This window comes from Xenopus tropicalis, chromosome 4 (genome assembly GCF_000004195.4).
Source record: "Xenopus tropicalis strain Nigerian chromosome 4, UCB_Xtro_10.0, whole genome shotgun sequence".
Lineage (NCBI taxonomy): Eukaryota > Metazoa > Chordata > Amphibia > Anura > Pipidae > Xenopus > Xenopus tropicalis.
Genome location: NC_030680.2, coordinates 148085522 through 148098504, shown reverse-complemented (window position 1 = coordinate 148098504; position 12983 = coordinate 148085522). Strand labels below are relative to the sequence as shown.

The 12983-nt window shown below is 45.0% G+C and overlaps 1 protein-coding gene across 7 annotated transcripts in view; it reads right to left on the bottom strand.

Annotated features, from left to right (window-relative positions):
* The window catches only part of slmap (sarcolemma associated protein), a 100072-nt gene extending 87439 nt beyond the window's left edge, over window positions 1-12633 (bottom strand). For 3 of the 7 annotated variants that reach the window (XM_031899794.1, XM_031899796.1, XM_031899797.1), the window contains exon 1: window positions 11504-12632. In XM_031899794.1, coding sequence (XP_031755654.1) covers window positions 11504-11701 — 198 coding nt within the window. In that variant the 5' untranslated portion in view covers window positions 11702-12632. 7 annotated transcript variants of the gene reach the window in all.
* Between the last annotated feature and the right edge of the window lie 350 nt (window positions 12634-12983).

The following is a 12983-nucleotide window of genomic DNA, read 5'->3' as shown; positions in this document are numbered from 1 at the left end:
TGGTTCCTGGGAACAATGGCTCCCATTTGAAAGGTGGGAAGATGTAGAAGAGAAAGGCAAATAATCCTAAAACTATAAAAGAAAAATAATGATCAATTGCAAAGTTGCTAGAAATAGGACAGTCTATCACATACTAAAAGTTACCATGAAGGTGAACCACCCCTGTGAGGTTACCCCAAAGCCCATGACATGGGGAAATCCCACCCTTTCAGTAGCACCTCATGAAGGCAGCAATGTACCGACCCACCAAAGTCTTTGGGTTATTACTTACCCAGACAGTAATGGACTCGCTCAATGCGGTTCAGTGCTTTGGGAGCTGGCAATTAGATTAGGCGACAGTTGTTGACATTTGTTGGGTAGAGCTGAAACTCACCATCAAGAATATAGCCTATACGGTGCCTATGAAAATGGCAAAAACTTCTTACCACTCACAACCTCCCTAGCAACTTAGACTAGATCTAAGGCAGTGGCTCGGGGGCAACATGTCGCTCACCATCCTATTGGAAGTTGCTCCCATGGCCTCAAAGCAGGTGCTTATTTTTGAATTCCAGGCAATTTTTTGAAGCATAGAAACCTCCAAACAGAAACTGCTGTAAGCTGCCAGTCCATACAGGGCAGGGGTGGGCACACTGTTTGGCTCAGGGGCCATACTGACTTACCAACGGGTCGGGCCAGCATTACGCCATTTCTGCTCGACAGTCCCCAGACGCCAAGTCTCGCGTGATTAGACTTGCGAAGTCAGGGGGTTGGATTAAACAGACCAAGGGGCCGGACGTGGCCCGCGGGCTGTAGTTTACCCACCCCTGGTATAGGGGCTACCAATAGCCAATCACAAGCCCCTAGAACTATTTGCAAGCTTGTGTTGCTCTCCAACTTTTATTACATTTGAAAGTGGCTCACGTGTAAAAAAAGAAAAGTTTGGGGACCCCCAGTCTAAGGAATTCTGTACTAACATTGGGCTCGCCTTGACGTTATTTAAAGCAACACATAACAAAACCAACAAGTTTAATCAACCTCTACATAATAATTATAACTAATTACTAGCCTAAGTGCAAAGAGCTCTGGTTTAATGACAGTGGCCAAGGTAGGAGAAGGCCAGGCACAGCTGAGAAGGACGGATTTGGGTCTGGGGCGCGTAAGAAGGCAGTGCTGAAACAAGAGTAGTATAGGGAGATCCCATTTCACAACACAGGGCAAGTGGCGAGGACAGAAGCCGGGAATGTTGTTAGACAGGCTTGGCCGATTGCAAAAGCATCTCTATTTATAAAGTGTGTGTAGCTGGCAAAGGTACGGCAAGCACAGCAGGACAGTTCTGTAATAAATCCACTGCGTGTTATCAGCTCAGAACTTCATAAACATTCTGTACTACGGATATTCTGTACAAAATAATCATTAGAACAACACAACGGCTCTCCGGCAAATGGCCTTTTGGGGAACACTCAGGGATTCACAGAGTACCAGTAAGCAGATATTATGCTATTAACTATCATACTATACAAATATTCTCAGTATTCAGGCCAACCTAGATAACTTATTAAAAGGAGAACTGCAACTATTGTATAAAAAAAAAAATCAATTAAACTGTAGTGAATGTTTAATAGATGCATCACGACAAAATGAATTATTTATGAATAATTTCAGTTGACAGAATTGTCCTTTTTTGTAGTTGTTTACATATTTAATGATTTGTGATTTTCTCAGAAGAGTCAGCAATTTGCAGAGCGCTACTGGGACACAGCAGGGTTGGGTTGTTTGCAGCAGGAAAAATATTATTAGGTGTTTAGCAGGCACACCCCTAAACACTGATTTTAAACAGACCAGCGATAATAAAATGAGCCTCCTAGATAGTGAGCCTAGTGAGCCTAAAATGAGCCTCCTAGATAGTGAGCCTAAAATGAGCCTCCTAGATAGTGAGCCTAGAGCCTAGTGAGCCTAAAATGAGCCTCCTAGATAGTGAGCCTAGAGCCTAAAATAAGCCTCCTAGACAGTGAGCCTAGAGCCTAAAATGAGCCTCCTAGATGACTAGATAGTGAGCCTAGAGCCTAAAATGAGCCTCCCAGATAGTGAGCCTAGAGCCTAAAATGAGCCTCCTAGATAGTGAGCATAGAGCCTAAAATGAGCCTCCTAGATAGTGAGCATAGAGCCTAGTGAGCCTAAAATGAGCCTCCTAGATAGTGAGCCTAGAGCCTAAAATAAGCCTCCTAGACAGTGAGCCTAGAGCCTAAAATGAGCCTCCTAGATGACTAGATAGTGAGCCTAGAGCCTAAAATGAGCCTCCCAGATAGTGAGCCTAGAGCCTAAAATGAGCCTCCTAGATAGTGAGCCTATTGCCTAAAATGAGCCTCCTAGATAGTGAGCCTATTGCCTAAAATGAGCCTCCTAGATAGTGAGCCTATTGCCTAAAATGAGCCTCCTAGATAGTGAGCCTATTGCCTAAAATGAGCCTCCTAGATAGTGAGCCTATTGCCTAAAATGAGCCTCCTAGATAGTGAGCCTATTGCCTAAAATGAGCCTCCTAGATAGTGAGCCTATTGCCTAAAATGAGCCTCCTAGATAGTGAGCCTAGAGCCTAAAATGAGCCTCCTAGATAGTGAGCCTAGAGCCCAAAATGAGCCTCCTAGATAGTGAGCATAGAGCCTAAAATGAGCCTCCTAGATGACTAGATAGTGAGCCATGAGTGCCTAAGGCATAGAGGAGGGACAGGTAATATACGACTGACAGCTCGATTTTTTTAAATGCATTTATAACAGGTATGGCTGCCTTAATAAGAAAAAGATTTTGGGTTTAATTTGCAAATAACTTTACGTAGCTTTTTATGTAGAAATAGTGAGCAAAAACACACAAGCGGCTAAACTGAAGTCAATGGAAAGCGAGCAGCGCTGCCGAGGGGACGGCGTAACATTGTTAGACGGGGTGTGGGACAGGTTGGGACACTTCTGCATGGTCCTATAGGGACAGTCGTTGGCTACAGGCCAGCAGAATTTCCAAATAATACTAACCCCACATATTTTCTCTCTGTGTTAAATACAAAGACACCATGTCACCAAAGATACTACTTATTGAAGTATTTGGAATCCAGGTATTTAAATAACTAACCACTTTCTACTTTATTCTCATGAAGGTATCCACATACAATAGGCCTGTGGTACTAAGTGTAGGATAAAAGCAAAGTTGCCCCTACGCCCATGTTGCCCAACCCGGCCACTAACGACTGAATCAGCAGCCTAAAGGCCAGTGTATATATCTTCCACTGATCAGGCAGGTTCCAAATGCCATCGTCCAAAGATTGCATCTAGCTCTGGAAGTAGCCTTCTACCGAAGGGTCTGACCCCATGATATCAAATCATTTGCTCAGGGGTCAAAGATCAGATGAACGCAATCTGGCCCACACACCTGGCGACCTAGCCCAATGACCAGAACATTTAAGCATAGCACTGCTCTGGAACGGTGTTGCCTAAATATGACTTACTCTAAAGGTGGCCATTCACAGGCCGATTCTTATCGGGCCATATATGGGCACTAACGAGAGGCCTGCCCGATGAAGTCCCCGAACCGACTTTGCCTATATCCATCGTTCTAATTTGATCATTTAGCCCCAGGGCCAAACGACTGAATTAGCCCGATATCGCCCGCCCGTAGGTGGGGATATCGGAAGAAGATCCGCTCACTTCGCGACCTTGCCAAGCAAGCGGATCTCAGCGTGTATGGCCACCTTAAAGATGTCCATACATGGGACGATTTCAGCTGCTGATTGGCCCATTAGACCATTTCGGCTGCTTATCTGCCTGTGTATGGGCACCACTGACGTGCCTGCCTCCCCAGACATCTGGTCTGAAATTAAGCAGATCTAGATTTAGCCCAATATCACCCACCCGTAGGTGGGCATATCAGGAGAAGATCCGATCGCTTGGCGACCTCACCAAACGAGCAGATGTTAAAGTGTATGGCCACCTTTACTCTTGGCTGCATCTGGTAGGAAGCAACATGATATTCTGTGCCACCATTCAACACAATACAGGTATGGGATCTCTTATCCAGAAACCCGTCATCCAGAAAGCTCCGAATTACTGAAAGCCTGTCTCCCATAGACTCAATTTTAATCAAATAATTCAGAATTTTAAAACGGATTTCCTTTTTCTCTGTAATAATATAACAGGAAAACAGGTCCTATACCTATACATAACCAGGTCACATTTTTCAAACTCAGACTGCAGAAATGTGGGTTTATAGCTGAAGACAAAAGCAGAGACTTGCTGCTACACAACTACACGCCACTGTGACCCAGCCCTTCAACTAGAGTTTAAAGAGGACCTGTCACCCTAATATATTATTCAAAACCCTTTCTATCATGTTAGTTGAGCAAAATAAACTTTACTTACACTATATAAATTATTGAGTTTTTTTTTCCCTTCAGTCTTGGAATTTAAAGTCAGAGCCAGCCGCCATTTTGTGAGCACTGTTACTAAGGAAAGCTTTGTATCCCCACAAAATCTTAGGCATTTGCCATCTAGGTGATATCTAGGAAGTGTTGAATGGAAAGGTAAAGTAATTGTAATTAAAAATCTGAGCTGTCAATCAAATATTGCCTGCCCTGCCTCTATGCCGCAGGCAATATATGATTGACAGCTCAGATTTTTAAATACATTTATAACAAGTTTGGATGATTTAATTAAAAAAGGGTTTAATTTGGGTTTAATTTTTATTTATTTTATTATACAGCTTTTTATGTGTCAGTCTGAAGTCAGATTCATATGAAAGTTACCTGGTGTATGTGGAATTCTTCCACCCCGTCCTTCATGAATCAATCTCCTCAACTACTGCAATGGCATGGTATCTTACTAGCTGTGTGTGGGTGCTAATGAAACCAGGTTGTCAAGGACCTGACCGCCACACACAGAGATTCTACGTATTTTTCTTTGGAATTGCAGATGAGTCAAATAGGATACAATAGGAAATATCCTATATTCAGAGCTTTCTGGAAAACAGAATTCTGGATAATAGGGACAATGATGTACAAATGATGCATCTCCAGCAGAATCCTGCATTGTAATCTGTTTTTCCCATGGGGCTAGCCATATTCTTCATTTCCCAGGGTGCCACAGCCATGTGACCTGCGCTCTGATAAACTTCACTCACACTTTACTGCTGCGCTGCAAGTTGGAGTGATATCCCCCCCACCTGATCAGCAGAACAATGGGAAGGGAGCAAGATAGCAGCTCCCAGTAGTTATGAGAATAGCACTCAATAGTAAGAAATCCAAGTCCGGCTTGGGACTCCTCCAGTTACATGGGAGTAGGAGAAACAATAGGTTAGCTGAAAGCAGTTCTAATGTGTAGCGCTGGCTGAAAGCTCAGACTCAGGCACAAGGCACTGAGATGGCGCCTACACGCCAATATTACAGCTACAAATACATTTGTTGGTTCAAGAAAAAAAGGTTAAATGGCAGAGGGAATTATTTGCTGTGTAACAGTGTCATTTAGAGATAAAAAATACCCCATAAACATCATGACGTGTCCCTCTACAATAAAACATAGCATTTTAGATACTTTTGCCCTAATATTAACTGCATAGAGGCTTCCAGCAGCACAAGTTAAAGCACCTAGAGAAGAACTGAATTGGATTTGGAATTCAGTTCCATGAGGAAAGCTTTACATTTAGTTTCTTGGTTATAAATGTGAGTCTGTGCCAAAGTGAATCAGTCGAAGGGCACTTTATGGCAAGACGCTGTGCTTGACATTAAACTGACAGACTTCATTCTGAAAGGAGAACAAGGAGCAGAAAGTATATTGAAACTGGCACCCCCTTCCCCCCTTGTATTGTCCCTGATGAAGCCAGATGGCCAAGAACTGATGTGCAGAGCGGGCATCCCCTGAGCCCATTTAAAAAACACAAATCTGAGATATAGGAACAGGCAGGGTCTGCAGACTAAACAAGGAGATTCCAGGCCTTATAGAAAAAGCAGATTTCCACCATTACACATAAATAAGATCCCGCCAGTGACGGCACAACGGCAGCAGTAAGTGCCTAATTCTGCTCTGGGAGTCCTTTGAGGACAGGGTCTGCTGCAAATCTCCTTGCTGCCCCCCCCCCCCCCCCAGTCTAAAGTGACAGATGGCGGATCCCACCCCAGAAGGAGACACTTCTTTTGTTAGGATTTCTTTAGGCCCAGCTTTCCGAAGTGCACTAAGTACGCTGATCCGCAATACACGCCAGGTCAGCCTTTTTTTGTGGCATAATGGATTATATCAAAACAACATGGCTGCCTGGAGAGATGTGGGGAGTTATAGTTCATTAACTATAGGGCCCCATGCTAAGCTTATGCATGAGTTCTTGAACTAAACATGTAAAGATGGAACTTTACTTTTCCTGTCCAGTAGTAAACACAGCACTGCCTGCTTGAAACTGGAGCCAAAGAAGCTGCCATTATCGAGAGGCTGGCATATATCATTTAGTATACATTGGGCAAGGTTTACATGGCTGTAAGGGAGAAGACACATGGAGCTACTTAGAAGTAGCTACTTTTCACAACTACTAAACATCAGAATAAACCCTGCCATAGACAATACTGAGAAATGCCTCTGCTAAGGGTGAAGACACACGGAGCTACTTAGTAGCAGCTACTTGTCATGGCTACAAAATCCCAGAAAATACCCTGCTATAGACAATACTGAGAAGCCTCTGCTAAGGGCTCTGGCACACAGGGAGATTAGTCGCCCGCGACAAATCTCCCTGTTCGCGGGCAACTAATCTCCCCGAATTGCCATCAGCAATTTGCCGAAATCGCGCCGCCGCGTGTGCCATCCCACCGGCGACTTACATTGTCGGGGAGATTAGTCGCCCGCGAACAGGGAGATTTGTTGCGGGCGACTAATCTCCCCGTGTGCCAGAGCCCTAAACACACGTAGAGACAATTATCAGTGAATGATCAGCAATGTCTTTTTTAGTAGCCACAACAAGTAGCTGCTACTAGTAGAGCCGTGTGTCTTCACCCTAAGGGCTGTGACACATGGGGAGATTAGTTGCCACACGTCAAATCTCCCTTGTTGCAGGCGACTAATCACCCCAAAATGCCATCCCACCAGCTAGAATGTAAATCGCCGGTGGAATGACATACGTGGTGCTACGATTTGCCGAAGTCGCGGAAGTTTCCTCTCGAGGCAACTTTGGCAAATGGCGGCACCGCGTATATCATCCCACTGGCGATTTACATTCTAGCCAGTGGGATAGCATTTCGGGGAGATTTGTCGCGTGCAAAGTCACAGCCCTAAATGGTCAGCATGGTCTATTTTAGAAGCCGTGACAAGTAGCTGCTACTAGTAGCTCTGTGTGTCTTCACCCTTAGGGGCAGCATATTGAGGGCATTAGGGTAAGAATTCACAGAGCAGATCTGAGATCTATTGCGGGCAACTCAACCACTGAGTGGGTTTTTACCCTTAGATTTTAGATCCCATGAAGGGACCAATAAGTTGCATTTTAGATTGGTGCAATTTAGCTAAAAGTTACATAAAGGCCTAAAAAACAATGTAAAAAAAAAAAAAAAGTCTCACACAGACCAGTTTGAAAGGTTCTGGAGCAACAAAGCAAGAGAGACAGGGCCACAGAAACACCAGTTTGACATGCCTGCTTTAGATTGTAAGCTCTGCTGAGGCAGCGTTGGTGTAAATGATGAACAGATATCTCTGCAATACGTGTTAAATGTAAAGGAGCATTTTCTGCACTAGAGCTGCTATAGGACTTTGGCCTTTGGTGGGTGCTGGGAGTTGGTGGAGGCTTCTATTTCATTCCTCCCAGTTCTATGTGAATAGGCCACAATCAATCATACGTGACAAACAGAACAGCGGGGGTAGAAGCTGTGAGCGAGTGTTTAACATCGACATTAGCCATCATCTCTACGCGCAATAATACGAGCGGCGCGGCTACAAATCATAGCGTTCTGCTGAAACGGCGAGGAGGTTGGATTGCAGCTGCCACCCACCGCGAATGTTAAACACCGTTTCATGGCATATTGCACGGAAAACACTGCGGCAATCCAAATGGGTTTTAAGTTAAAAATTATACAGTTACGCACATGGCATCGAGCCATTTATAATTATCTTTAGCAGTCTCTGCTTTGGCAGCAGGCAAGTAACGAGCATAGGCAGAAATGTGCCAAGAGCCAAGCACACTGCTGTGGGCACGTATAGTCCATGTATATCATCATACACACACACACGTGTGCAGAATACTGCATTGGTGAAACTCATACCATGGCCTAGGGCCACTTCTCCATATAAAGCAGCTAAAGCACCGAGCTTCTACCCCCCCCGCCCCTGCGTACATACCTCCTCTGGTGCCTGCACTCCGCAAAGGTCCGGTTGGTGCCATGCAAACCTGGCAGCATTCAGGGCACATTTTGCCAGAGGTGCAATGGGGGTGGCATGCAGAATATGGGAGTAGGTATCAATTAGTACTAGTTTAATACATTCCAAGCATGCAGCAGCCCCTTCCTATGCTTTCAGCACCAAAACAAAATGCCCGGGTTTAGCTTGTAAATATATAACAAGAACTCTGTAGCTTTCCCTGCAGGCTGATTTCCAACCCATGGCCGTTCCTGTATTCAGAGCAAACCCTCAGAGCTAAACGGATCTTCCCAAAATCATGTGACTTGCCAGCCAGTTGTACCTCCCAAAAATGTACAGTCCATTATTAACTTTATTAGGGTGCCGGCAATGAAAAAAAAAAATCTACATTTTCAGGTTATGTTTAAGAAAAAATAATATTGTTTGGCATTGTGCCGATTTGAGAGCATTGTTACCGTTCAGCAGAAAAGGGGTTAAAGGGGTGGATCAACTTTTAGTATGCTATAGAATGGCCAATTCTAAGCAACTTTTCCATTGGTCTTCATTATTTATTTGTTATAGTTAGGGATGCACCGAACCCCACTGACTGATTCAGCCGAATACCGAACCGAATCCTAATTAGCATATGCTAATTATGATCGGTAAGGGTTAAAAGAAATTTCCCCCCTAACATTTAACCCTTCCAAGTGCTAATTTGCATATGCCTGGACCGTGGATTCGGCCAAAACCGAACCCTTCCCAAAAAGGCCGAATCCTGGCCAAATACCAAACCAAACCAATCCTGGATTCCGTGCATCCCTAGTTAAAAAGTTTTTTAATTATTTGCCGTCTTCTTCTAACTTCTTGCAAGTTTCAAATGGGGGTCACTGACCCCGGCAGCAAAAAAACTATTGTTACATGAGGCTCCAGTTTTGTTGTTGTTAGTTTTCATAACTTATTTTTTGCATTCAGGTCCTCTCCTATTCTTATACCAGTCTCTCATTGAAACCACTCTCTGGTTGCTAAGGTAATTTGGACCCTAGCAGCCAGGTAGGTGGTAAAACCCCAAATTGGAGAGCTACTATACAAAAATGTAAATTAAAAAACTACAAAAAATAAAAAATGAAGACCAATTGTAAACTGTTTCGGAATATTACTCTCTACATCAGTTTTCCCCAATCAGTGGCAACATGTTGCTCACCAACCCCTTGGATGTTGCTCCCAGTGGCCTCAAAGCAGGGGCTTATTTTTGAATTTCTGATAAGGAGGCAAGTATTGGCTGCATAAAAAACCAAGTGTACAGCCAAACAGAGCCTATTGTAGGCTGCCAGTCCAAAAAGGGGCTAATAAGTAGCCAATTATAGCTCTTATTGCTGGCCCCAGGAACCTTTTTCATGCTTGTGTTATTCCCCAACACATTTCCATTTAAATGTGGTTCGCGGGTATAAAAGATTAGGGATCTCTGCACTACATCATACTAAAAGTTAACTCAAGGCAGCCTAAAGGCGTACCAATGACATATTGTTCCAATGGGTTATTTACAAGGGTGGCCAAATTACACTGACCCATTAGATTAAGTAGCTGGCACCATTATGAGAACAACTGTGCTGCCAGGGCACATCTATCTACCAGCTGAGAGGCGACAGATCAGCTTTGATGCACAATGCCTGTCTTTAAACTGAAAGAGAAAAAGATCTAAATAAACCCAACTGCCATGCCAAACCCGGGTATATATACAGGCAGTTGCAGAGAGCCAAAGCAGAGAATTGCCTGAGCAGGTTGCAGGGAGAGGGCAGAGTTAATCATTAAAAACAATGCTGTTCTGAAGCCTGAGAAAAAGAGAAGGTCACTGATACAGAATAGTGTATTACATTGAAAAGAAAAGAATCTGGGGATTTACTGTGTAATGCTGCTTGGCACTCAGGTTGCAGCATGCTGGGAGTTGCAGCACCACACCTGCCCTATGGCTGATTTATGGAATCTGCAAACACATCCCTATTTGGCATTAAGATGAGATTAAATAGATAACAAATGCTGTATCATTTGATACAAAATATATGCATTTAAAGACACAAATCCAACATAATGAAGCAGGAAAGAATCATACGTGTGTAGACTGCCCCATCGAATATTTTTATTTCTTATCTATATTTGTTTTTAAAGCACTGGGGAAAAAAAAAAAACTATTTATGACCAAGTTCAGCTGGCTATTCTGCAGGGGCAGGAATTTCACCCATCTGCTTTCAGCAAGGGGCAACCGGCCTTCACTTTCAGTCCCATCATGCCCTTCTGATCAAAACAGGCAGGGCCGGCCTTAGGCCTGTTGGGCCCAATAGGGTCCCTCACCCATGGGGGCTCTTCACCAGCAGGAATAAGCACCAGTTACATCATCAGTCACATGGAGAGAGTGAGAGGCAGGGACTATTTGCCCACCCAACCCTGGAACCCTGTGCCAGCTGGCAACACCTTGTGTAGGGAGCCCTACCATAACGGTCCCAATTGGGCTGTTTATAACACCGACCCTGAAAACAGGAGTAGCCGCTCTACAGATATTACATAGAGAGGCGAGTCTGGGAAAGAGCGATGCTGACTCACAGCAAAGACCTGTGGTTCAATCTGTAACAGATACAAACAAACCAATTTATATCACAAGACCACTGAGAACTACTACATAGGGGATAAATAACCCAGCATGCCATCTGGTGAGAAAGGGCAAGTATTCAGCGGAAAGCCAGTGGCGGACATTATGGTTCATATGCTGGCTAGTTACAGGGTGCTTACAAACTAGTTATTACCCACAGACAAATAAAGTGCCACAAAAGACTCCAAGAGCGCGTTGCCCTGCCTCTATTCCTGTTTCGCAGGTTTGTGAGAAATAAGAAAACCCAGTGAAACTCAGCTTGTGTCTTACCGGGACAACGTTTCCCCCCAATGGAACCAGCACCACTAGGGGGATTTATACCAGAAGTGTCAGCTTGTAGCGCAAAACGCAACAGCACATATTTTCCATTTTCAAAAATAAACGTAACCCCCCAAAACCCATATGGGTTCCTTTCAGCCTCAGAGCAAAAAGAGCGGCTTCAGCCCTCCTGCTGGAACAAGCCGGAGATAAGGCCGCCTAATCATGGGGATCACAGAAATCAGGTAAACGTGTACTGAGCGCGCTCAGCCCAGAAGATTATTACCTTGCCAGTCTTGTGGTCAAACCAGACAAGTGCGTGGTTTCTTGACAGCACCTTGCAGTCAAAGGTTGCATTGTTCTGTGCTGGGCGACAGCGAGCCACAGAGCGGCCAATCTTGACTGGCTCGTCCAAGTAGACATGGCGCTCTTGGAAAGGGTGGGAATTGGGGCGGCAGGTGAAGATTGCCAAGGCTGAAGGCATCTGAGACAGCTTGGGCAGTGGGTCAATCTAATTAGGAACAAAGGCTGGTCCAGGCAGCCCTGTGCTGTGATCACCAGATTTCTGTGGAGCGTATCACCTATTCATAACACAATTTGGCTAAAAGGAGTGTGGACCAGTCTGTAAACAATCCTTCCAGTTCCCCGGCCAATGCTCCATACTGGTCCCATGCAAGACTGCCTCCAACACCTTGGGTTTAACTTGCCCTCCAAAGTACTTTTAATCCATCATCAGGAAGAGCAGAGATAGCCACATATGCCAGATGGAAAACAGCTTTCCTTGCCTGCTTCCAAGTCATGCACAATCCAAGGGTTAGCTACTGTTCCGTTAGTGCCAGTAAAGCCTTAGCAGCGTCATACAGTGCCAGTCTGCTTGGGATTCTTTACCACTCTATGCCAAGCAAATGGCAAGTCCAAACCCCCCCCAAGGACTCCGACGCTGCCAAAAACAGTTATCCAGTACACAGAATATGAAACAAACCCAGGATGTCAGTGTTAAATGGAAACAGCAGGGACTGGGGCTGCAGAGATCAGAAGGTTTCAACTGGACTCCCAGAGGGGCAGAAACAGAGGGGCAGATTTCAGTAGAACAGGCCCAGTGATGCCCACAATACAGGGTTATCCCAGTGCCTGCATAGGGAGGGAAGATTTCTCTCTAATAAGGAGATGGGTATCCGGGCTTTGGGGAGGGGGGGGGTAATATAACGTTTACCAGTATTTATCAGCAGGGGTATGTAATATTGGGGCTAGGGCAGTTGTAAGCTTGACGAATGGAAAGGGAGTCAGTTATCAAAGGTAATCAAGTATGGACTAATGGGCCAAACACTGAGGGTGGGGGGTATCAGACTGAGTATCTAAACTAAGAACGGGGGGTGGGGGGGGTATCAGACTGAGTACCTAAACTAAGAACGAGGGGTGGGGGGGGTATCAGACTGACTACCTAAACTAAGAACGAGGGGTGGGGGGGGTATCAGTCTGAGTATCTAAACTAAGAGCTGGGGGTGGGGGGGTATCAGTCTGAGTATCTAAACGAAGAACGAGGGGTGGGGGGTATCAGTCTGAGTATCTAAACTAAGAGCTGGGGGTGGGGGGGGTATCAGACTGAGTACCTAAACTAAGAGCTGGGGGTGGGGGGTATCAGTCTGAGTATCTAAACTAAGAACGAGGGGGTGGGGGGGGTATCAGTCCGAGTACCTAAACTAAGAACGAGGGGGTGGGGGGGGTATCAGTCTGAGTATCTAAACTAAGAACGAGGGGGTGGGGGG